The sequence below is a fragment of the Oncorhynchus tshawytscha genome, linkage group LG14 (genome assembly GCF_018296145.1).
Source record: "Oncorhynchus tshawytscha isolate Ot180627B linkage group LG14, Otsh_v2.0, whole genome shotgun sequence".
Taxonomy (NCBI): domain Eukaryota; kingdom Metazoa; phylum Chordata; class Actinopteri; order Salmoniformes; family Salmonidae; genus Oncorhynchus; species Oncorhynchus tshawytscha.
In genome coordinates, this window is record NC_056442.1 from 32251707 (window position 1) to 32278288 (window position 26582).

General features: G+C 41.9%; 1 protein-coding gene across 1 annotated transcript; it reads left to right on the plus strand.

Annotated features, from left to right (window-relative positions):
* Positions 1-7079: 7079 nt before the first annotated feature.
* On the plus strand, positions 7080-18575 carry gmnc (geminin coiled-coil domain containing). The gene is made up of 5 exons (XM_024445020.2): positions 7080-7186; positions 9277-9451; positions 10178-10266; positions 14925-15041; positions 16445-18575. Exons 1-5 carry the CDS (start codon positions 7184-7186, stop codon positions 17333-17335), a joined length of 1275 nt encoding a protein of 424 aa, XP_024300788.1. The 5' UTR covers positions 7080-7183; the 3' UTR covers positions 17336-18575.
* The last annotated feature ends 8007 nt before the right edge of the window (positions 18576-26582 follow it).

The following is a 26582-nucleotide window of genomic DNA, read 5'->3' on the forward strand; positions in this document are numbered from 1 at the left end:
GGGTACTTTTTCCACCACTGCAAATTGGGCTGGAGTTACACCACAACATTCCACCACTTCTAGGCCTAACCTTACAAGCCTACAGTGGCAGGCAAGTAGCTATAACTCTTAGTTGAAATGGCTCTATAATGTCAGTTAATTTTATGTATTTTGTTGAAACACCTTTGGCAGCGAATACAGCCTAGAGAGTCTTCTTGGGTTTGACGCTACAAGTTTGGCACACCTGTATTTGGGGAGTTTCTCCCATTCTTCTCTGCAGATCCTCTCGAGCTCTGTCAGGTTGGATGGGGAGCGTCGCTGCACAGCTATTTTCAGGTCTCTCCAGAGATGTTCGATCGGGTTCAAGTCCGGGCTCTGGCTGGGCCGCTCAAGGACATTCAGAGACTTGTCCCCGAGCCAGTCCTGCGTTGTCTTGGCTGTATACTTAGAGTCATTGTTGGAAGGTGAACCTTCGCCTCAGTCTGAGGTCCTGAGCGCTCTGGAGCAGGTTTTCATCAAGGATCTCTCTGTACTTTGCTCCGTTCATCTTTCCCTCAATCCTGACTTGTCTCCCAGTCCCTGCTACTGAAAAACATTCCCACAGCATGATGTTGCCACTACCATGCTTCACCGTAGGGATGGTGCCAGGTTTCCTCCAGACGTAACACTTGTCATTCAGGCCAGATAGTTGAATCTTGGTTTCATCAGACCAGAGAATCTTGTTTCTGTCATGTGCCTTTTACTGAGGAGTGGCTTCCGACTGGCCACTCTACCATAAAGGCCTGATTGGTGGAGTGCTGCAGAGATGGTTGTCCTTCTGGAAAGTTCTCCCATCTCCACAGAGGAACTCTGGAGTTCTGTCAGAGTGACCATCGGGTTCTTGGTCACCTCCCTGAGCAAGGCCCTTCTCCCCCGATTGCTCAGTTTGGCCAGGTGGCCAGCTCTTGGAGGAGTATTGGTGGTTACAAACTTCTTCCAATTAAGAATGATGGAGGCCACTGTGTTCTTGGGGACCTTCAATGCTGCTGAAATGTTTTGTTACCCTTCCCCAGATCTGTGCCCCGACACAATCCGGTCTCTGAGTTCTACAGACAATTCCTTAGACCTCATGGCTTGGGTTCTGCTCTGACATGCACTGTCAACTGTGAGACCTTATATATATATATATATATATATATATAGATGTGTGCCTTTCCAAATCATGTCCAATCAATTGAATTTACCACAGGTGGACTCCAATCAAGTTGTAGAAACATCTCAAGGATGATTAATGGAAACAGGATGCACCTGAGCTCAATTTCAAGTCTCATAGCAAAGGGTCTGAATACTTATGTAAATAAGAGATATCTGTTTTTATTTGTAATAGATTTACACAAAAATTGGAACCTGTTTTCCCTTTGTAGTTATGGGGTGTTGTGTGTAGATTGATGAGGGAACATATGTATTTAATCCATTTTAGAATAAGGCTGTAACGTAACAAAATGTGGAAAAGGTCAAGGGGTCTGAATACTTTCCGAATGCACTGTATGTGCATGCAAAGAGCAGACAAGCTGTACAAAAACACACTACTGTAATGGTCCATTTTACAAAGTGGCTCAGTGACTCATGTTTGCATCTCAATGTGAGAAAAACTGTCTGCAAGTATGCTCTCTGTGAGTGCTTCCCATGTCTTGCACCACCTATCACACCTTCACATAAAATATAAAGACATGGCTAAAGGACATTCAGACTTGTGAACATAATCCCTAGATGTGTATTGTCACTTTCCATGTTATCAGTTGTCTGTAGCTTGTGATGTGTGGAAACACTTTGTTGCCTTTATGTATTTAGTTTTGTTGCTTTTTGTGCTATTGCTCTGTCTGCGTGCTACGTGTTGCTTGTCCTATGTTGCTCTGTCTGCGTGCTATGTGTTGCTTGTCCTATGTTGCTCTGTCTGCGTGCTACGTGTTGCTTGTCCTATGTTGCTCTGTCTGCGTGCTATGTGTTGCTTGTCCTATGTTGCTCTGTCTGCGTGCTACGTGTTGCTTGTCCTATGTTGCTCTGTCTGCGTGCTATGTGTTGCTTGTCCTATGTTGCTCTGTCTGCGTGCTACGTGTTGCTTGTCCTATGTTGCTCTGCATGTGCTCACTTCTCATTGTTTGTCTGTATTGTTGTTGTAATTCTTTTTAATAACATGCCCAGGGACTGAGATTGAAAATTAGTCAGACGGCTAAAACCAACACTTTTACTAAAATGTTGATTAATGTAATTTAAAAATTAAAATAAACTCAAACTCATTGTGGAGTTACTACAATGTTGTTGATCCATCCTCAGTTTTCACCCATCACAGCCATTGAACTCCGCAGCTGTTTTAAAATCACCAATGGCCTCATGGTGACATCCCTGAGCAGTTGTCTTCCTGTCCGACAGCTCAGTTCAGAACGATGACTATCTGTGATTTGTCTGGGTAGTTTAATACATCATCCACAGCATAATTATTAACTTGACCATGCTTAAAGTGATATTCAATGTCTGATTTGTTATTGTTACCCATCTACCAATTTCTACATTCTTTATTAGGATTTTGAAATGCTCACTGGGCTTTGTTGTTGGATCTGTGCTATAAATACTTGACTGAGGGACCTTACAGATGTTGTATGTATGGGGGACAGAACAGAGGTTAGCCCTAAAAAAAAATATCAACCCCTATTGTTTCACACGGAGTGAGTCCATGGAGCTTATTATGTGATTTGTAAGCCACGTATTACTTCTGCACTAATTTAGGGTTGCCTAAAGAAAGGGAGTGAATACTTATGAAACAGCAATTGTTTTATTTCACTTTTATTAATTTGTATAAATTTGTTTTCACTTTGACATTGAGTATTTTGTGTAGCTCAATGACAAAAAAAATCACAATTAAATCCATTTCAAAACCACTTTGTAACGCAACACAATGTGGAAAAACTCCAAAGGGGTGAATACTTATGATACCCACTATATGTGGCCTCACGTACAGACATTTCTGAAGGCCTGGTTGCTCCAGCTCTACATTCGGTGTTATTCGAAGTAGGGTTGTTTTCCTAAAAGCCAGATAAGGTACCCTGTATTCATAGGCCTAGCAGCTGTATGTGTTTGTAGCTTTTGTCTGGATTCTGGAATGAATAATTTCTTTACTGGTGAATGAGAACAGGGCTGGTTGAGCAACGCAATAGGTCTAAGTAGGTCTAATGCTACAGACATTCATACAAACAGACAGAGAACTACATATGGGCTGGTAGTATGATGAGGCCAATTCTGTGGAATTTCTATGTTTATTATTTTGTTCGGATAATCTGTTAGCATTTGTGTTGTGAGTCTTGTAGTGGGTTTGGTAGAAAGCCTGAGACGACTTATGATTATCAAAGTTAGTCAATTATCTACCCGGGCTATGAAGTTAATGTACAAAATCTCCCTGGGAGGCTATTGGACAATAGGCCTAACTGTGTTTTGTTATGCATTATGGCTATATTTTTACTAGCATTGGAAAATGTATCAATTGAAGCTCAAATCAAGTTGAGTGTTTGAAAGAACCCAGAAAGTGTTTGAAAGAACCCAGAACTGGTTTACACTCACACGTTTCGGGAATCAGAATGTCCAAAAACCTACAAACCACTACAAGGGCTTATAACAGTAGTGTTACATGAATTCCTGTTCTCCTACCTCTCTGTCCACTACCACTTCAAAGCCTGTGGTTGTAAGTTAAAATAAGTAGGCCTAACAGGCTTAGTGTATTTGCATGTAACCCCAGACCACCTCTATCTCCTTCCCTTCTTATATTATGTAAAGATCTTACCTGTGAAAGCTGGGGGCTTTGCCCGGGGCTTGGTTCAGGTCAGGTTATGGGCCCGAGGTTACCGAAGAACAGAGGAGGGTGTGTCACTATCACGCTGTGTGTGTACAGTGCTGTAAAAAGGTTTGACCCCTTTTTAATTTTCTTTACTTTTTCATATTTTTAATACTGCATGTTATCAGATCTTCAACCAAAACCTAATATTAGATAAAGGGAACCTGAGTTTACAAATAACCAAAAAATTGATACTTATTTATTTAAGTTATGCAACACCCAATTCCCATGTGGAAATAGTAGTTGCCCCCTTAAATTTAATAGCTGGTTGTTCCACCTTTAGCTGCAATGACTGCAACCAAATGCTTCTTGTAGTTTTTGATCGGTCTATTACATCTCTGTGGAGGAATTTTGGAAAGGAGTCAAACCTTTTTACAGCACTGTATACACACAGCGTGATAGTGACACACCCTCCTCTGTTCTTCTGTAACCTCGATGGCCTGACATTCTCCTGTAGAATTCTCTGATACAGAGCAGAAATCATGGTTACTTCAATTAAGGCAAGTCGTCCAGGTCCTGAGGCAGCAAAGCATCTCCAAACCATCACACTACCATCATGCTTGACCATTGGTATGAGGCTCTTTCGCAAGGCATAATGTGACCCAAGTCATCCAAAAAGTTGACTCAAGTTTGCCAAAAAGCACCTGGATGATCAACAAGACTCTTGGAAGAATTCTCTATGGAAAGAACATGATTCAAAAGTATAACTTTTTGGATGACATGGGTCACATTATGCCTGGCAAAAACCAAACACTGCATTCCACAGTAAGAACCTCATACCATCGGTCAAAGGGTGGCAGTGTGATGGTTTGGAGATGCTTTGCTGACTCAGGACCTGGACGACTTGCCTTAATATAAGGAAGGGGGAAAATACTTTTTCACGGCACTGTATATCCTGCCGGGTTGAGTTCTGACTGGACCTCGAGCCTTTCTTTGGAGGAGGTTTGCTTTTTGATATGATCTAATATGCCAGGTTGTCATAAGCACATCACATACTGTAGCTGCTGGGTGAAGGGTTAAACAAGAACTTCAGACTACATGTACATTTGAGTCATTTAGCAGACACTCTTATCCAGAGCAACTTACAGTTAGTACATTCATTTTACGTTACCTAGGTGAGACAACCACATATCACAATCATAGTAAGTACATTTTGTCTCATAAATTAGTTATCAGCCAAGGTGACTATTATTAGGAGCATAACAGTCAGTCACGCACTGCACAGCAGACCTATTTTATTATGTCAAGTTTTTATTGTTACATAGACTGGATAGGTGCTGTGAAATGTGTTGTTTTACAGGGGCAGCCATAGTAGGATGATGCTCCCAGAGCAAATGTTTTTCTTATCGGCTCGGTTATTGGAACCATCAACCAACGCGCTAACCGCTAGGCCAGTGGTTCTCTAACCTCTCCTCTGGGAACCCCAACCGTTTTACAGTTCTGCTGTAGCCCTTAACTAACTCACCTGATTCACCTAGTCAAGGGCTTAGTGATTAGTTGACGATTTGATTTGGGTGCGCTAACTGTGGAATCATTGATATAATATACTAGCCTAAACAAGATATACTGACAAAAGCACATATTCCAGCACACTACAGGTCGCGGAGAGACCAACAACTTTTGGGGGTTGAGAATGACTGTGAGAAGGTCAGTGATGGTGACTTTTTAAAAGGATATTCTTCTAAAATATAATTTCCCCCTCCAATAACATATTGGTCATTATTATTAGGCAGGTGTGCTATTTAGCAATAAGCATCATCACCTGATGCAGCATAGTGTCTATAAATAAATAGGCTAAGGGGTTGCCCATCTGCATTTACCCAATTGGATTAACTATTAGCTAGATCAGAAACTATTAGCTAGACCATGAATTGTGTTGCTACATATAGTTAGCAACATATTGATGAGTTGAATGTCCCCCACAAAAAACATTCTACTGGCACTCAGCCAACTAAATATAATGTACTGTGATTATAATGTAGGCCTACCTGTTACACCTGACCCTGGTTAGATTTAGCCCGTCTTCCCTACGCATTCAACGGCATTGGTGAGCGCTAACACCCACAAACCATGACCATGCAGGTTCTAAAATTGTGTATTTGATTAATTTCTTGGATTTGAGAAATAAGTGTAGCCTACTAACGCAATAAAGCTCTGTGTTCTTCCTCTTTTAACAGTAGGCATCAAAACTGCTTTCAAAGGCGTGTTTTCCCACGACTACATTAAGAACATTGTACAATGACTGGGCATGTACATTTCTCCCCGTGTGCGGCACTTGCAATTTCAATGAGCCTTGAGAGGAATGTTGTTTTCTCGCATAGAATGCGACAGGCTGAACAATTGAATAGGTATACCATTCGTTCTACTGTGGGATTGTCTGACTTTGCTGTTACGTACTTGTGTTGTTGGCTGTGGAAAATTGCATGTGGACAACTATTTTTAATTTGATAATTCAACTAACCAAAGGTACCGGGTGTCAGCTCCACCTGGTTCTCATTTGGATCATAGGTGGGACCTGGACCAATTAAACCCCTGGTCGAGAACCCCAAAGGGCGCAGGACCTTCCTTCATTTGAGGGGTGAAAAAATGATAAACAATTATGTAGCGAACTTTATACTGTTCCATTGATCGAGTGCACATATTTAGCTAGAAATCATTCAGAAAATATACCACCAGCATAATTACAATTAATACAGTACACCCCTACCCTCTCCCCCCCCTCTCTCACGCTCACCTCATCTCTCATACAAGACCATGTTAATGTGTCACTCAAAGGTACCTTTCATTTAACTGCAAGCTGAGTGGAAGTGTGGGTATATGCATGTCTACCCATGACACACATTTGGTTAAATTAATTCCTCATGTCTCTTAACTATCTCTTCTTGGTTTAAACATTAACTCTGTGCCATCCAATAGACCGAGTCCTGCGCACAGGTGCGCTCTGAGGATTTTTATCTCACCATCATATCTCCTCCTTCGCAGAATTACTTGATGATGCGGCTATATACTCACACACCTTGCGAAATAGAATAAGTATTGGTGTATGTTACTGCATTAAGTGACGTGCATAACTTAACTTGATTTATTCTGATTTAATGAAACAGGCGGCTCAATGACTCCAACGGTCCAATATAACACGTCACACGTTTAACAGCTTTAGATCATCAAATTAGATTGCTTGGAGGGGATATAGGGCTCAGGCGTCACTAATACTACACAATTAAGATTAGTTGTAGCCTACATACTCACCGACCCCCAACCCACGCAGCAGCTCTCTTTACAGGTTCGGAGCATTGCCGGAGCATCCCCACACAATCTACTCCGTATAACCCTACCGGATCCATGGTGAGTGTCCTGGGCACATCATTTGACACTTAAACATTTATGAATGTTTTGTTGTCCATTTTCCTAATAAAATCAACTTTTTCTTCAGTTAAAGGTCCAATACATCTCAATATCAAATCATATCTGGGTGAAAATGAAGTACCTTACAGCGATTATTTTTCAATTAAAATGATCAAAAAGAAACAAAAATGGCTTCTTGGCAAAGAGCAATTTCTCAAGGAAGATTTTTGCTAGGACTGTCTGGGAGTGGTCTGGGTGGAGAGGGGAAAACTGAAAACTAGCTGTTATCGGCAGAGAGGTTTGGAACTCTCTTTCTTATTGGTCTATTAACCAATTTACTGCCTGGTGATGTCATCCCACAAAAACAGGCTGAAATTTCAGGCAGTCTTTTCAAACAGTCTTTTTTTCAAAAGTGCATCATCATTGTTTTCACAATTTCACAGTATTATTCTGTGGAAGTATACAGTACCAGTCAAAAGTTTGGACACACCTACTCATTCCAGGGTTTTTCTTTATTTGTACTAATTTCTACATTGTAGAATAATAGTGAAGACATCAACACTATGCAATAACAAATATGGAATCATGTAGTAACCAAAAAAGTGTTAAACAAATCAAAATATATGTTATATTTGCAATTCTTCAAAGTAGCCACCTTTTGCATTGATCACAGTTTTGTACACTCTAGGCATATGTGTAATTTCATGGTTTTGATGTCTTCACTATTATTCTACAATATAGAAAATAGTACCATTTAAAGAAAACCCTTGAATGAGGAGGTGTGTCCAAACTTTTGACTGGTACTGTATATAAAACACAGAAAAATCACATTTTTGACTGCACTGGGCCTTTAATGTTCATCAGCACATTGTGATTGTGTTCCCTGGCAATTTAGTGCTATTGCAGACTTGCATGTGACTAGTTTCATTTAAAAAAAAGATGTACTGTGCATTCGGAAAATATTCAGAGCCCTTCCCCTTTTCCAGATTTTGTTACGTTACAGCCTTATTCTAAAATTGATTAAATTAATGTTTTCCGTCAACAATCTACACACAATACCCCATAATGACAAAGCGAAACAGGTTTTTAGAAATGTTTGCACATTTATTTAAAATGAAAAACTGAAATTCCTTATTTACATAAGTATTCGGACCCTTTGCAATGACTCAAAATTGAGCTCAGGTGCATCCTGTTTCCATTGGTCATCCTTGAGATGTTTCTACAACTCAATTGGAGTCCACCTGTGGTAAATTCAATTCATTTGACATGATTTGGAAAGGGACACACATTTCTATATAGGGTCCCACAGTTGACAGTGCATGTCAGAGCAAAAATCAAGCCATGGGGTCTAAGGAATTGTCTGTAGAGCTCTGAGACAGGATTGTGTCGAGGGACAAATCTGGAGAAGGGTACCAAAAAATGTCTGCAGCATTGAAGGTCCCCAAGAACACAGTGGCCTCCATCATTGTTCAATGGAAGAAATTCGGAATCTATGGTCACTCTGACAGAGCTTGAATGCACTGTATTTAAGTTTGATTCAAAGTTTTATAAAACAGAGTGGCCTACACTGTTGACTGAAGTGCTGAGATTTTGTGAACATGCCAAGGGATCAGGAATTTGCACAGTTTGGATAAGTCGGACGAAACAGGTAGATGATGCTGATCGCTACAACTGTCGAGGAACCTTCTACGCATTTCATATTACGACATGGGAAATTGCAGATAGCTTGAGGCAATCTACTTATTTAGTTATATTTTAAACACATCTGGTTGTTGAATTTATTCGATCTAACTGGAATTCACATCAAATAAGGATGTTGCATCTAAAGTTCATTGAAGCCAATTTGTGATAGTTCCATACGAGACAGACAGATCACAATTCATTACATCTATCTGCATTAGGTGATCAATTATTGTCACAATTGATGATCATGAACATGTTATAATATGCAATGATATACTTCCAATATGACATTTTTGATAGTTCGACTGAACAAATATGGTCTACTTTAGGCTATCTACTTTAAGGCCTTTAATTGATAATCTATGACTTTATTGATGAGCTATCCCTCGTGCCTATTTGTTTTACAGCGCACTGCCCAGACTTGCCAAGATCTGAGCTTCGTAGGGGGCCAACTCTACGACTGTCCTTACCCCGCCCCAACGTTAGCAGACAGTGTTGATGTTTCCACGGTGACTCTGGCCTCCTTTTGGGCTGCTGGTTCCCCAGACAACACAGCCTGCCAGCAGGAGTCGACACAGCGGGGTAAGTTGTTTGAAATACATGTTTACTTAGCAGCGATATGCTATGTTCAGCGTGAGACTCTGTTGGGCTGGCATGTTTATCACTGGAATTATCCGCATTTGGATGTCACAGAATATGATTGATCGAACGTCGTGTCCTAAGTCTTCTGACTGTTTCCTTTCTTTTCTTTATACTGTACACACTATTTACTCATGTAGGCCTATATCTCTTGCTGATGTGCATCACATCCACGGAGTTGAGACTAAAGTTTGTGAAGTGAATCTCTGACTATTTCGAGTCGCTGTGCAATCGATACTTTTAAATGGTAAATTCTTAAACCCTTACTGTGTACCTATGTTGGTCCACTGTAGCTGAGTGAGTTTCTTTGCTGAAATCCATACTTTTTAGTAAATCGTTAATCAAATACAACCACCGACTGTTTGCTCGTTGAGATTCAATTGGCACATGCGCATTCACACTTAGTTGCCATTTAGAGCAACAGCATCAGTGGTTGTATTTGATTAACCTTTTATTAAAAAGTATGGATTTCAGCTAACAGAAAGGCATGCAGCTACAGAGGACACACAGCGACTCTAAGTAGTTGGAGGTTAACTCCACGCACTCTAGTCTCCACTCAACTCCATGGATGTAATGTACATCATGCGGTTGAGTTTACTTCTTGAATGGCATTATTGGTATTATATTTTTGATATTTAGGGTTATGTCTCTGTCTCCTCTCCCACCTAGAACTCCTCTCCCGCTTGGACTGTGGGACCTCTCCACCTGACCCCAACTGGAATGACCACCTGTCGCCACATTTGCAGAGAAACAAGCAGGTATTTACACACAAAAAAATGGAGGGGTTCTTTCATCAGAATCTCATGTGCTACCTGCCGTTGGGTCTTTTCAAGGCACTCAAGCCCCTTACCAGGCACTTAACCATTTTATAGTGCATTCGGAAAGTATTCAGACCCCTTGACTTTTTCTACATTTTGTTACGTTACAGCCTTATTCTAAAATTGATTAAATTGTATTTTTTTCCTCATCAATCTACATACAATACCCCATAATGACAAAGCAAAAACAGTTTTTCATACGTATTCAGACCCTTTACTCAATACTTTGTTGAAGCACCTTTGGCAGTTATTACAGCCTTGAGTCTTCTTGGGTATGACGCTACAAGCTTGGTACACCTGTATTTGGGGAGTTTCTCCCATTATTCTCTGCAGATCCTCTCAAGCTCTGTCAGGTTGAATGGGGAGCGTTGCTGCATAGCTATTTTCAGGACTCTCCAGAGATGTTCGTTCAGGTTCAAGTCCGGGCTCTGACTGGGCCATTCAAGGACATTCAGAGTCTTGTCCCAAAGCCACTCCTGCGTTGTCCTGTTGGAAGGTTCTCTGGAGCAGGTTTTCATCAAGGATCTATCTCTCTGTGCTTTGCTCAATTAATCTTGCCCTCAATCCTGAATAGTCTCCCAGTCCTTGCCGCTGAAAAACATCCCCACAGCATGATGCTGCCACCACCATGCTTCACCGTAGGGATGGTGCCAGTTTTCCTCCAGATGTGACGCTAGTCATTCAGGCCAAAGAGTTCAATCATGGTTTAATTAGACCAGAGCATTTTGTTTCTCATGGTCTGAGAGACCTTTAGGTGCCTTTTGGCAAACTACAAGCAGGCTGTCATGTGACTTTTACTGAGTAGTGGCTTCCGTCTGGCCACTCTACCATAAAGGCCTGATTGGTGATGGTTGTCCTTCTGGAAGGTTCTCCCTTCTCCACAGAGGAACTTTGGAGCTCGGTCAGAGTGACCATCCGGTTCTTTGTCACCTCCCTGACCAAGGCCCTTCTTCCCCGATTGTTCAGTTTGGCCAGGCGGCCAGGTCTACAGACTTGGCCAAAAGTTTTGAGAATGACACAAATACATTTTCACAAAGTTTGCTGCCTCAGTTTGTGTGATGGCAATTTGAATATACTCCAGAATGTTATGAAGAGTGATCAAATGAATTGCAATTAATTGCAAAGTCCCTCTTTGCCATGCAAATGAACTGAATCCCCCCAAACACATTTCCACTGCATTTCAGCCCTGCCACAAAAGGACCAGCTGACATCATGTCAGGGATTCTCTCGTTAACACAGGTGTGATTGTTGAGGACAAGACTGGAGATCACTCTGTCATATGCTGATTGAGTTTCAATAACAGACTGGAAGCTTGAAAAGGAGGGTGGTGCTTGGAATCATTGTTCTTCCTCTGTCAACCATGGTTACCTGCAAGGAAACACGTGCCGTCATCATTGCTTTGCACAAAAAGGGCTTCACAGGCAAGGATATTGCTGCCAGTAAGATTGCACCTAAATCAACGGGTCATCAAGAACTTCAAGGAGAGAGGTTCAATTGTTGTGAAGAAGGCTTCAGAGCGCCCAAGAAAGTCCAGCAAGCGCCAGGACCGTTTCCTAAAGTTGATTTGGCTGCGGGATCGGGGCACCACCAGTACAGAGCTTGTTCAGGAATGGCAGCAGGCAGGTGTGAGTGCATCGGCACGCAAAGTGAGGCGAAGAATTTTGGAGGATGGCCTGGTGTCAAGAAGGGCAGCAAAGAAGCCATTTCTCTCCAGGAAAAAATTCAGGGACAGACTGATATTCTGCAAAAGGTACAGGCATTGGACTGCTGAAGATTGGGGTAAAGTCATTTTCTCTGATGAATCCCCTTTCCGATTGTTTGGGGCATCCGGAAAAAAAGCCTGTCCGGAGAAAACAAGGCGAATGCTACCATCAGTCCTGTGTCATGCCAATAGTAAACCATCCTGAGACCATGTGTGAGTTTGCTTCTCAGCCAAGGGCTCACTCACAATTTTGCCTAAGAATACAGCCATGAATGAAGAATGGTACCAACACATCCTCCAAGAGCAACTTCTCCCAACCATCCAGGAACAGTTTGGTGATGAACAATGCCTTTTCCATGCCTTTTCCAGCATGATGGAGCACCTTGCCATAAGGCAAAAGTGATAACTAAGTGGCTCGGGGAACAAAACATCAATATTTTGGGTCCTTGGCCAGGAAACTCCTCAGACCTTAATCCCATTGAGAATTTGTGGTCAATCCTCAAGAGGCGGGTGGACAAACAAAAACCCACGAATTCTGACAAATTCCAAGCATTGATTATGCAAGAATGGGCTGCCATCAGTCAGGATGTGGCCCAGAAGTTAATTGACAGCATGCCAGGGTGGATTGCAGAGGTCTTGAAAACAAAGGGTCAACACTGCAAATATTGACTTTTTGCATCAACTTCATGTAATTGTCAATAAAAGCCGTTGAGACTTATGAAATGCTTGTAATTATACTTCAGTATTCCATAGTAACATCGGACAAAAATATCTAAAGACACTGAAGCAGCAAACATTGTGGAAATTAATATTTGTGTCATTCTCAAAACGTTTGGCCACGACTGTAGGAAGAGTCTAGGTGGTTCCAAACTTCTTCCATTTAAGAATGATGAAGTCCACAGTGTTCTTGGGGACATTCAATGCTGCAGAAATGTTTTGGTACCCTTCCCCAGATCTGTGCCTCGACACAATCCTGTCTTGGAGCTTTACGGACAATTGCTTAAGCCTCTTTTATTTTTATTTCCCCTTTATTTCCTTTAGTAGTGGTTTGGTTTTTGCTTGGTTTTTGCTCTGTCATGCACTGTGAATTGTGAGACCTTATACAGACAGGTGTGTGTCTTTCCAAATCATGTTGAATCAATTGAATTTACCACAGGTGGACTCCAATCAAGTTGTAGAAACATCTCGAGGATGATAAATGGAAACAGGATGCACCTGATCTCAATTTTGAGTCTCATAGCAAAGTGTCTGGAATACTTACGGTACTTGTCAAAAGTTTGGACATACCTACTCATTCCAGGGGTTTTCTTGGTTTTTATTATGTTCTACATTGTACAGGTGTGCCTTGTTAAAAGTTATGTTGTGGAATTTATTTTCTTAATGCGTTTGAGCCAATCAGTTGTGTTATGACAAGGTAGGGGTGGTATTCAGAAGATAGCCCTATTTGGTAAAAAGCCAAGTCCATATTATGGCAAGAACAGCTCAAATAAGCAAAGAGAAACGCCATCATTACTTTAAGACATGAAAGTCAGTCAATACGGAAAATTTGAAGTACTTTGAAAGTTTCTTCAAGTGCAGTTGCAACATCAAGCTCTATGATGAAACTGGCTCTCATGAGGACTGCCACAGGACCGGAAGACCCAGAGTTACTTCTGCTGCAGAGGATATTAGAGTTAACTGCACCTCAGATGGCAGCCCAAATAAATGCTTCACAGAGTTCAAGTAACAGACACATCTCAACATCAACTGTTCAGGTTGAGACTGCGTGAATCAGGCCTTCATGGTTGAATTGCTGCATAGAAACCACTACTAAAGGACACCAATAAGAAGAAGAGACTTGCTTTTGCCAAGAAACACGAGCAATGGACAAGTGGAAATTTGCCCTTTGGTCTGGAGTCCAAATTGGAGATTTTTGATTCCAACCGCTATGTCTTTGTGAGATGCGGTGTTGGTGAACAGATATCTGCATGTGTATTTCTCACCGTAAAGCATGGAGGAGGAAGTGTTATGGTGTGACAGTGCTTTGTTGGTGACAATGTCCCGGGGTCACCTCTTCATTGTTGACGCTGAGACTGGTGTTTTGCGGGTACTATTTAATAAAGCTGCCAGTTGAGGACTAGACTTCTCAAACTAGACACTCTAATGTACTTGTCCTCTTGCTCAGTTGTGCACCGGGGCCTCCCACTCTTTCTATTCTGGTTAGAGACAGTTTGAGCTGTTCTGTGAAGGGAGTAGTACACAGCGTTGTACGAGATCTTCAGTTTCTTGGCAATTTCTCGCATAGAATAGCCTTCATTTCTCAGAACAAGAATAGACTGACGAGTTTCAGAAGAAAGTTCTTTGTTTCTGGCCATTTTGAGCTTGTAATCGAACCCACAAATGCTGATGCTCCAGATAGTCAACTAGTCTAAAGAAGTCCAGTATCATTGCTGCTTTAATCAGTACCATAGTTTTCAACTGTGCTAACATAATTGCAAATGGGTTTTATTATGATTAATTAGCCTTTTAAAATGATGAACTTGGATTAGCTAACACAACGTGCCATTGGAACACAGGAGTGATGGTTGCTGATAATGAGCCTCTGTACGCCTATGTAGATATTCCATTGAAAATCTGCCGTTTCCAGCTACAATAGTCAATTACAACATTTAACAATGTCTACACTGTATTTCTGATCAATTTGATGTTTTAATGGACAAAAAAATGTGCTTTTCTTTCAAAAACAAGGACATTTCAAAGTGACCCCAAACTTTTGAACGGTAGTGTGTGTGGTGTGTGTGTGTGTGTGTGTATGTATGTATATATATATATATATATATTTCAAATGAGTAAATAAAATAATGAAGATATCATTTGTACTGTTGATATTTATACATTTTTCCTTAATTTTCCTAAGCTTCAAGACACATTGATACAAAGAGAGGAGGAACTGGCAAGACTGCAAGAGGAAAATAACAATCTAAAAGAATTCTTAAACTCCTCATGTGTGAAAGCCTTGGAGGAAAAAACGAAGGTAATTACTTCATGGATGAATTGGTTGATTAATTTCATCTGAGTTTTTCTAAAGGTTCATCTCTAAACATAGCATAGTAAATAAGGTTGCCCTTTGGAAAGCCTGCAACCAATGTTCACTCTAAGTTGCGCGTGTCCCCCTGGCGCGCAGCAGACCCGAGACTGCCACGCCGCTCCCCTTGGACTGCGGGGTGCCCATGGAGAGAGGCACGAGATTGAATTTCACTCAACTTTCTAGATTTTTTCTTGATAGTTAACACTGCCAACGTTTCCATTTACTGTGGCAATTGTGATCAAATCAACACAATATTAGTGTTGACATTCTCTACACAGACCGGTGCGGCATAACCAATCAGAACTGCAGTAGGCTTATTTAAGCAAGAAGGCCCGAGGGGGTTTGGTATATGGTTAATATACCACAGCTAAGGATGGTTTCTATGCTAGACACAGCTCTTAGCCGTGGTATATTGGCAATATACCACAAACTCCCGAGCAAATATTGCTATTTTATACTGGTTACCAAGATAATTAGAGTAGTAGAAATACATGTTTTGTCATACACATGATATACAGTCTGATATACCACGGCTGTCAGCCAATCAGCATTCAGGGCTCAACCCACCAAGTTTATAAATGCAATTGAACCATTACCATATATGGATCTGTGCCATTTACTTTGAGCTGGACTGTTTAAAGCATGAGTGGTCTTGAGTGGATGCGCTCACTTTGAGATCAAAGTGAGAGCAGCATGTAGCCATGTGTACACATTTTGTTAATATCCTTTGTTAGTTCGTTAGTTATTAGCCCAGTTATAGGTCATTTGTAGTCAGCAATAGGGGAGTGATTGCTTCCTACAAGAGCACAAAACGTGTACATTTCTAGGCTTCTTTGAAAAGTCAGGTAAAGAGCTTTTTTTGTTTTTAAAAGGACAGCGGCGTATTTTGAGACAGGCTTCAATAAGCTTAGTAGCCAATAGGCAGAGGGTAGCATAATTTTTCTGATTCTCTTAAATAATGGTATGGGAATAATAATGCATTTTATTTTGTAAAGTGGTTTCTTGCATCAAACAACACAACAACATTTTCATTCACCTCCTTGTCGGAAGGACAAGTGGATAAACAGGTTTATGTGAAGCCTTGCATGTTTTTTCAAAAGTCTAATGGAACGTAGGCCTACATTGAACACAACACATTGGCTGCTACCGTATGCTGAATTCTAGAACAGCTATTTCCATGTTCAAATGTTACGAGATGCATTTTCTCCATTGTTTTAGTAAGTAGGCCACTATTAACTGTAACTTAAAGCAGGTACAGCCTCAGTGTTCACAACATTCAAGTTTGTGCTCAGTAGACTTGAAATTTGGTCAGTGCCCAACATTTTGGGGGGGATCTATCTTTTCCATAGAGCCTTCTCTCTGCTCAGAGTGGCGATGGGAGGAGGAAGCGGAATTCTGAAATCCAGAATCTGCATGGTGTTGGAGAATTCCAGAACCTCAGTGCCAGTCAGCTGCTCCTTGGTTCCCAGGTGAAACGGACCTGCCGGAACTTGTCCCTGGAGTTTTGTCCCGAAGAGGAGCTAGCCTGCACCGATTCTGTGGACCTGTGGATCTTGCAGACCTTGGGCCTGAAGGACGAGGACACCATCGATACATCATCCACTGAATACAGCTTCAACTGCTCCATTAGCTCCCTCACCAAATGCAGCTCTGTCACAGACACCTCTGATGACTACTGCCAAACAACCGATCACAAAAATACAGCTTATGACTCAAATACTGATGGCCTGTGCAATGGTGCCAGTATAGGACTATCCAATGATTACTGCTTTAACATCAACAGTGACTACAGTCTCTCTACAGACTCAGGCTCTGACTTCAATGGAACTGTGCTGTCTGTCCTATACAGCCCTAGCATAGAAGTCCCCCCCAATTTTCATGTCACCCCTTATGAACCCCCACTGCCCCAATCGGTCAACACTCTCTCACCACCTGATCCAATACAGTCATTCAGGCCCATCTTAGCCACCTCCCCCAACCTGTCTCAAGACAGGAGTCCCGGGCTGCACCACACTCCCAGCCTGCACTGCCGTAGCCTCTCCAATCCCATAGGGGGTGACGTGATGAATACCCCATTGTCTACCCCACGTAGCCAGAGAGAGCTGGCCTTTAGCGTGTCCCTAAACCCTTCCAGCAGCGTCAGACTCAAGACACACAGCTTTCCTCAGGGACAGGCCTTCGTCCGCAAGAACACCCAGGGAGGCTGGAACTTTACCTGGGTCCCCAAACAAGGCCCGTAAGCCTCATTTATACCCTACGTACATATAAAGACAAGCTCTACAATTAGCTATGCAGACGCTAAGTAGTTGGATAGCAAAAACATGTTAACCCTACTTTGAGTGTCAATGATGATAGCAGTGATGATGGTAAGAACTTCCTGTGTTCCTGTATAGGGACCAGAGTTTTTCATGGCCAGGTTAATTGGATAGGAAAGACGTGTGACCCTAGCTATTATCCTACCCCCCTTCTACAGACCAGAAACAGAGCCTGTCATTCAATCAGAGCTCAATCAAACCAGTACCCAGTGCTCACCCACCAGTCGATCACGATCTTGACTTGATTCAGCAGCCCTAGTGCCAGGAATGTAAAGTGTTCCCATGTTGAACCATTTAACGTGTCTGAAGATAGAACTCCGCCTACCCAGCAGGTCCAGAGAACAACTCAAGTGCACCTATTAGGCCTACCACTGGCCAATCAGATCGCTCAGATCAGTGTCTGCACAATTTCCTTGAACGCACAGCAAAGTTGATAATGTGATATTTCAAAAATATTTTGATAATGTGATATTTCAAAACTATTAAAGTCATGACTAGAGAGAGACTCAACAAATACAGCAAAGAGCAACTTTTTTTAATGAGTAAGTTCATGTTTAAGTTGTTATTCAGCACCGTCAACACTTATGTTTTATAAGCCATAAAATGTGTGTTGTCCCTACTTCCACTCACGCAACAACCAGCACTGCAGCTGTAATGTAATGAGTATAGCAAAGTGTTTCAATGAACTTCTGTTTTTATTATTTTTGGCTTGTCTTTTTTAATATCGTGGAATATTTCACTTTCTCTGGTCATAGGAGTAACAACATGAATTGATGCATGAGGCAGAAATAATACTGTGTGACTTATGTTTTGCCATCAGCTTATAAGAATATTTGGAAGATAAATACACAACGCAGAGGACTAGAATGAATGATCAATAGGGAATTCTCAATGGAAATAGTTGGTTTTCAGTTCAACAGCTGTTTAGAATCTGTGGAATGTCAGTCCTGAACTCAGAGCTACGTGTCCCATGTTTTCATTGGTCTGGAACAGGATACTTGTTATTTGGCCATTGGCCCAGTTGTACTACAAGGACTTCTGATTGGTCAACCCCAGGCTAGGGTGGGGGGTTATAAGTGGCATCCTGTTTCTTTGTTCTGTGGAGAAAAACTGAGGACAGGGAAGACTGAACGTCTACTTCTAATGCATAACATCTATGATTTGTCCTTCTTAAATAAATCTATTTTCTCCCCCTGATTTGCTTTGGGGTCTGTGTTATTGAAGAATAACATCAACTGCTAACAAGCTGGAAGACTGTGTCCCCTTTTCTCAGCGGAGAGAGGAGGGACGGTGATTTGGTGACGGTGTAGGCTACATTACATGGATTTATTAGACTTTTTAAAATGTAGCTGTTCCAAAAGTCTGCATCAGTGGCTTGTAGGTTATGTGTGGATGCCAGTAGATGCTAAATGGGTTTATGTTAATTAACTTCTTCGGGCTAGGGGGCAGTATTTGGAGGTTTGGATGAATGAGGTGCCCAAAGTAAACTGCCTGTTGCTCAGGCCCAGAAGCTAGGATATCCATATAATTGGTAGTATTGGATGAAAAAAACACTCTAAAGTTTCCAAAACTGTTAAGATAATGTCTGTGAGTAAAACAGAACTGATATGGCAGGCAATCCATCCAGAAATGTATTTTTTCCAGCTCACCCTTGATTACTATGGCTGTCAATGGGAATATAAAAGGAATACCTCCCAGATTGCAATTCCTAGGGCTTCCACTCAACCATCTTTAGAAAGAGTTTCAGGCTTGTTTTTTGAAAAATGAGCTAGAATTTGTAGTTTTAGTAAGTGGCTCCCATTTTGGCTGTAGTGTTTGTTGCGTGTTCCGGTGAGTGCGCGTACTTCGTTATTTATCTCCGGTAATGGTCTCCAGTATTCTCCGTCTTAAATTTGATCATTTATTTACATATTAGGGTACCTGAGGATTGATTAGGAACATTGTTTGATATTTTTGGAAGAAGTTTATTGGTAATTTACGGGATTCATTTGTATGCATTTTGAACGAGGGAAACCGGTGGCTTACTGAGACTGGCATATAAAGAAGGACTTTATCGAACAAAAGGACCATTTTGTTATGTAGCTGGGATCCTTGTGATTGCAAACAGATGAAGATCTTCAATGGTAAGTGAATTATTTTATCTCTATTTCTGACTTTCGTGATGCCTCTGCTTGGTTGGAAAATGTATGTAATGCTTTTGTGGGTGGGGCGCTGTCCTCAGATAATCGCATGGTGTGCTTTCGCCATAAAGCCTTTTTGAAATCTGACAAAGCGGCTGGATTAACAAGTTAAGCTTTTAAATGATGTATGACACTTGTATTTTCATGAATGTTTAATATTACGATTTCTGTAATTTGAATTTCGCGCTGTGCAATTTCACCGGATGTTGTTGAGGCCGGGCGCTAGCGGCACACCTATCTCAGTCAATTACCGTGAGACCGGCTGTTATTTGCTTGACAATAGCCGGCTGAAAGTTTCGTGACCGCCACAACCCTACCCTATGCCTCTTAAATAAATTTGAGCTGAACATTTTTTCAGGTTATTCTGTTAAAACAACTAAAGCCTATGCGCTTGTTGTTATCAAATGTTTTATCTTAATTGGCGCCTTTAAAACGGTCCTTTTGTGAGGCTCAACCGGGAACTAGTTCTGTACAATGGTGAGTGGTGGGGTCAATAAACCAGAATTGGAGGGTCCTCCATCATCGTTTAAATCTCTAGTTTGATAAACTTTTTGGCTTCCCAGTAGATTACAACCACAATGGCCAGAGTTGAGGATAAAACTCTTAACAGTATGTTGCTTCGCTCAATGAAAATAGCCTATGCAGCTGCCAATACCTCATATGTTGACACATTTACGCTGACATCACTCCCAATATACCGGAGCAAGACTGAATGTAAAGAAACAACCATACATCATCTCTTCTCTGCATTCAAGCAGCCCTTGAAAATAAATGACAATAGCGATAGGTAGGCTGTGTTTATATTTTTTTACAGTCTTTGGTTTATAGCTGTGGATAGGCACCCATGTGTGGTCGAGAATAGGGGGTTGTGGTCGAGAATAGGGGGTTTCAGCACCTCATGAAAGTGCTCGAGCCACGTTACGAATTTCACTCTTGCACCCATTTCAGCAAACAGGTAGTATCCGCTCTATACAAGCAAGCCAAAGACTAAGTTTTCAAGGAATTAGCCAATGCACCCAGTATTGCTGTAACAATCTTCTTCATCTGATGAGGAGTAGGAAAGATCGGACCAAAACGCAGCGTGGTAAGTGTCCATTTTAATGAAACATAACTGAACACTGAATACAAAATAACCAAAGTGAAACAACGAAAATTGAAACAGTCCTATCAGGTGACAAAACAGGAAACAACTACCCACAAATACCAGGTGGGAACAGGCTACCTAAGTATGGTTCTCAATCAGAGACAACGAATGACAGCTGCCTCTGATTGGGACCATACCAGGCCAAACACAGAAATACAAAACAGAATACTCACACCTTGACCAATCCAACATAGAGACCTAAAAAAGGAACTACGGTCGGGACGTGACAGTACCCCCCCCCCCAAAGGTGCGGACTCCGGCCGCAAAACATGAACCTATAGGGGAGGGTCTGGGTGGGCATTTCACTGTGGTGTCGGCTCTGGTGCGGGACGCAGACCCCACTCCACCTTAATCTTGGCCCACTTCTGTGGCGCCTCTGGAGTGGCGACAATCGCAGCTGACCCCGGACTGGGGACCCTTACAGCGGGCCCTAAATAGGAGGGAGACTCCGGCAGCGCCGGACAGGAGGGCGGCGCCGCCGGAGTCTCCCTCCTATTCGGGACCCGCTGTAAGGGTCCCCAGTCCGGGGTCAGCGGCGAGGGTCTCCACTCCACACCTGGCTATCAGCGAAGTCTTGTCTGGCAGCAAAACAGTTCACTCATTTACTGCCTTTTAAAAAACATAGCTGACATGGCTGACTTGCTTTAACAAATTTGTTTTTTACTGACAATTGAGATGTACAAACTATGGCATAAGGGGACGACGAGCAGATAAGAGGCAATCTGTAATTTCGATTAAGACATTAATGAGAGAGCTAGGACGAACGTAGTCAATATAACTATCTGTTCAGCACTTTTGAAATGTACAGCGACAGAATTCAGAACATGGGCCGTTCTTACAGTATTCTTCCTGTACACCAAGTCAGTCGTAGGATAAATAAAGGAGGCATATAAGCAATGAAAGCTCTTACAATATTAGACCATGAAATTTCTCCAAAACAGGCTATAGGCTACATGTGCACCACCGAGTCAGAACAGTAGGCTAAATTATGAGGGGAAAAGGGACCAAATTATTAGGGTGAGGCACATGGGCTACTAACAGCTTATGACACAACATCCACTTACTATTACTTTGTTAGCTACAGTATACATATTTCCCTGGCATATTACATTATTTGTGCAGCAGCATACAATACATTTTTGGACTCACCTTGTGCTGTGCCCAGTCCTTCTTGGGCAAATGTTCTCATCAAACTTTGTCATCAAAGTCTGGCATTCTTTGGATTTAAGCTGCTTTCAAGACAACTGGGAACTTGGAAAAAAACAAGGATGAATCATGATGTTATTGATCTTCAGGTTGGAGCTCTAAAAAGAGGCCAGAGTTCCCGACTTGGAATTCCAAGTTGGATGACTGTTCTAAATGTATTTTCCCAGTTGGAGCTGTTTTTTCAGAGTTCCTGGTTGTCTCTCTGAAGTCTGAGATTTCCCAGTTCCAAGTTTCCAGTTGCTTTGAAAGCAGCAGAAGTCATGTTGGAATGACAGCATGGCCAACGTTGAATGTTTATCATTTTAAGCTTGGAAAAGAGACCCTTAAACCCAGACATGGACCACACATCCACTCCACTGAATAGCAGGCTAGTGATTGCTTTGCAATGCTTGTAGTTAGCCACTGATTCCTTCCAAACCACTCATTGTAAAATTTGCGATTTCCAACTTGTTGTGTAATGTTTATGTCCAATTGCTGATGAGCACGATACGTTTTATCTATCATTTCTCTTCATAATTTCTCTTTGCCAGCAGATTGTCGACTTGATTCATGATGATGACTGCTAGCTTGCTAGCTAAGATTTAGAAAGTATGATGTTAACATGATCAGTCCAATCAAAGCTACTGTAGATATAATGTGATTTAACGTCATTTTATCTGTGGCCAATGACCTTGAGCCTTCTTGGATGGGCACTTATAATGTAATTCTATGGAATCACCCAAGGGGCTTGAGTTTTCGAGCTCTCCCGGTAGATTTTGCGGTGATGTAGTGTCCCCATGAGTGACAGAACACTGAGCCAATCACGGCGCAACTAGAGAACATTATCAACCTCTATGCTCCGATTCTGTGCTTCCAACTTTGTGGCAACAGTTTGTGGAAAACCAAGATGGCGGACTGAACTCAGCCATGTAGACCACCTCAAGATAAAAACGTAATATTCAATATCAGTAAGTTAGACTAAATATTAGCACTACACAATCTGGTGGGTAATAACTTTCCATCTGGATAACAACACAAAACAAATCATAAGACTAGAGAAATTTATCGACAAATATTACGAAAACAATCAACACCCAAACATGACGGAGAGTAAGACTGGAACCTATTTCAAAACGAAAACATGACTTCTACAGACACAGACGATTTAATATTTTCACCACTGGGAATGGTAAAGGTTGAAACCGATCTGTTAAAATCAATAAATTACAAACTGGGCATACTTGAACTAGTCAGTAAGGATATAAAAGAGTTGAAGGCAAGCCTCAAGATGAGTAACGAAAAACCTGCAACATTGGATAAAGACTCAAACAAGCTGAAGGTTCAGTCAATAAGATTGAAACCGAAGTTAATGAACTTAAATGAACATTGTTCTGAGAGAAGCCTTACTTGACATACTGACTAAATCCATGAGAGAGAATCTGGCACGTACAGGTATCCAAGTGAAAGGAGAAGTTCCTGAATGTGTAGTTAGAGAGTTCCTCCTGCCAGAGTCTCCCGCCAGTCCGGCGCTGCCAGAGTCGCCCTTCACTCAGGCGCTGCCAGAGTCATCCGGCGCTGCCAGAGTCTCCCGCCTGTCCGGCGCTGCCAGAGTCGCCCACCTGTTCGGCGCTGCCAGGGTTGTCCGGCGCTGCCAGGGTTGTCCGGCGCTGCGCTGCCAGAGTCGCCCGCCTGTCCGGCGCTGCCAGATTCGCCCAGCGCTGCCAGAGTCGCCCGCCTGTTCGGCGCTGCCAGAGTCGGGTTAAAGTTTTATATATAGTAACCCTAGGTGTAAAATAGTAAATAATGGCTACATCTCAGAAAGTTTGAAACTATCTAGAGGAGTAAAACAAGGTTTTCCACTATCCACATATCTATTTATTATTGCCATCAAAATGTTAGCTGTTGAAATTAGATCCAACAATAATATTAAGGGATTAGAAATCCGTGGCTTAAAAACAAAGGTGTCATTGTACACTGATGAGTCAGGTTTTCTTTTAAAACAAAATTAGAGTCTCTCCAAGGCCTCTTAGAGGATCTAGATACTTTTGCTAACCTCTCTGGATGAAAACCAAATTATGATAAATGCACAATATCTTACTTATTGGATCACTAAAAAACTTTTACATTACCGTGTAGTTTACCAATAAAATAGTCTGACGGGGATGTGGACATACTCGGTAAACATGTCCCGAAAGAAAGAAATGATCTCACTCCAATACATTTTTATAGAAAGTTAGCAAAAATAGATAAGATCTTGCTACCATGGAAAGGAAAATACCTGTCTATTTGTGGAAAAATCACCCTGAGTAACTCTAGTCATTTCCAGTTGACCTATTTGCTTATGGTTTTAAACAAAAAAAGCCCAGACTAATTTGATACAATTCATATCTCTTGACCAATTCTATAATTTAAACAATAGTGACCTGCTTTTTAAATTATATGAACCAAACATATTCAATTTTATTAGGAATGGCAAGCCAGACAAAAGTAAAAGGGCCTATTTATATAATGAATTCAGAAGGCAGAAATGATTAAATATTAGACCTCACACTAAAGGCATCAGTCATACAAAAGTTATACTTAAATCTGAAATGGTTCTCTAGTAAATTAGTAAGAATGTCTCACCCCATGTTCAAGAATGGCCTTATTCCCTTTATTCAGATTACAACTGCTCACTTTCAGTTATTTGAAAACGAAATAATTTCCAAAATATCGTTATTTTTTAATCAAGCCTTAGAAAGTTGGTTGCAGTTTCAGTTGAATCCACCTGAAAAGACAGAACAAATACAACACATATTGTGGTTAAACTCAAATATACCCATTGATAAAACTTATTTTCAATAACATTTTGAACGAGGTACCATTTTTGTAAATGGTATCATAAATAGGAGATACAGCTAACACAGATATATGGAAATGTCTGCTCTACCCAAAATTACAACCAACTAATTGCAGCGTTACCACAAAAAATTATAGAGGCAAGTGGAAGGGGGAAAAAGTAAGGAACTTGTCTGTTGGCCCTGCATTAAAGACCAAAAATATTTAAAGAAAATTGTGATAAATAAAAATATATACATTTCCTTTAAGGACCAAAAAAATGACAGCTGTGCCATATGAATTGCAAAATAGTTGGGAAGAGATTTTCGATGTACCGATTCCATGGCACACGGTTTATGAATTGACACGCAAAACGACGCAGGATTCAAAACTTAGAATTTTTCAATTTAAAATATTACACAAAATTATTGCAACCAATAGAATGTTATATATATGGGGGATACAATCCTCCCAGCTCTGCAGTGTTTTCTGCGAGGAGGCAGAGTCATTAGATCATTTATTTTTGTACTGTCCATATGTAACTCGTTTTTGGTCACAGGTCCAGGAATGGCTGAAGATTGCAACATTTACCTAGAACTAACGCTGCAGACAGCAATACTGGGTGATTTGAAAAGTCCTTATCAATTGATCAATAATATAATTATTTTTGCAAAAATGTTTCTTTAATTAACAATCTATAGAAGCTATGAAAAAATAAAAGGTTCAGGAATTAGGATTTGGGGAGAAGTTCATAGGATGGATTCGTACATTATATGTCGGAGCGGGGTGCCGAGTTAGTGTAAATAGTCACTTGGGTGACGTTTTTGACCTCTCGTCTGGGGTCAGGCAGGGGTGCCCACTCTCGGCTCTCCTCTTCGTTCTGTACATGGAGCCTCTGGGGGCTGCCATTAGGGCAGACACAGGGGTGGAAGGCTTGTTGATCCCTGGAAGTGGTGGGCTGCGTGTTAAGATGACGCAGTACGCCGACGACACTTCCTTGCTGCTGTGCAAGGACTCGTGCCTGACAAGGTCCCTTGCCATCTTTGGGGATTTCACCCGAGCGTCGGGAGCGGTTCTGAACCATGCAAAGTCTTCCGTCAAGTTTTTCGGTAGATGGCGCGGTAGAACGGATGTGCCTGGGGGGGTTATCTCTCTGTGAGGGGGCCCTGAGGATTCTCGGGGTCCATTTTGAGACCTCCGGCTCAGCGACGCTAAACTGGAACATGCGTATCGCAGTGGTACAGAGGAAGCTAGCAATGTGGAAGGCTAGGTATTTGTCTTTTATGGGCAAAGTCCTGGTCCTAAAGGTGGATGTGTTGCCGTCTCTTTTGTATTTGGCGTACATCTACCCATTGCCGGCTTGTCTGAGGAGGCCTCTAGTGAGGCTTGTGTTTCAGTTCATGTGGAGTGGCAGGTGCGAGTGGGTCGCCAGGGCACGCATGCTCTGTCCCATCGGGGAGGGAGGTAGGGGGGGTACCACATTTCCCCCTCAAGCTGGACGCAATTTTTGTTTCTTTCTTGTTAACGGAGCTTGCTCATCCAGTGATACACCCGTCCGGTTACCTCCTGCGGGTGTTCTTCTCGTATCAGGCGAGAAGCGTAATGGTGTGGTCTAACACGGGTCCTCGGGCGGAACAGCTGCCGTGGCACTTTGGTCATGCGGCCAAGTGGCTGCGTGCACACCCTGAGGTTGAAGTTGCCCGAGTAGGTTTAGATCACAGGCACCTGTACGAGGAGGTCAGAAAGGCAGGGAGTCCGGCGCCTGTAGTGGGCATCTCGGAAGTGGTCTGGGAGGGAGTGCAGGCGCGGGGTCTGGACAACAGGCTCAAGGACCTGAATTGGTTGA

Bases quoted from the DNA above. Each gene is read 5' to 3' on its own strand.
- gmnc (XM_024445020.2), top strand. The intron at 10,267-14,924 runs GTATTTACACAC...AATTTTCCTAAG, and splicing joins ATTTGCAGAGAAACAAGCAG to CTTCAAGACACATTGATACA. The intron at 15,042-16,444 runs GTAATTACTTCA...TCTTTTCCATAG, and splicing joins CCTTGGAGGAAAAAACGAAG to AGCCTTCTCTCTGCTCAGAG.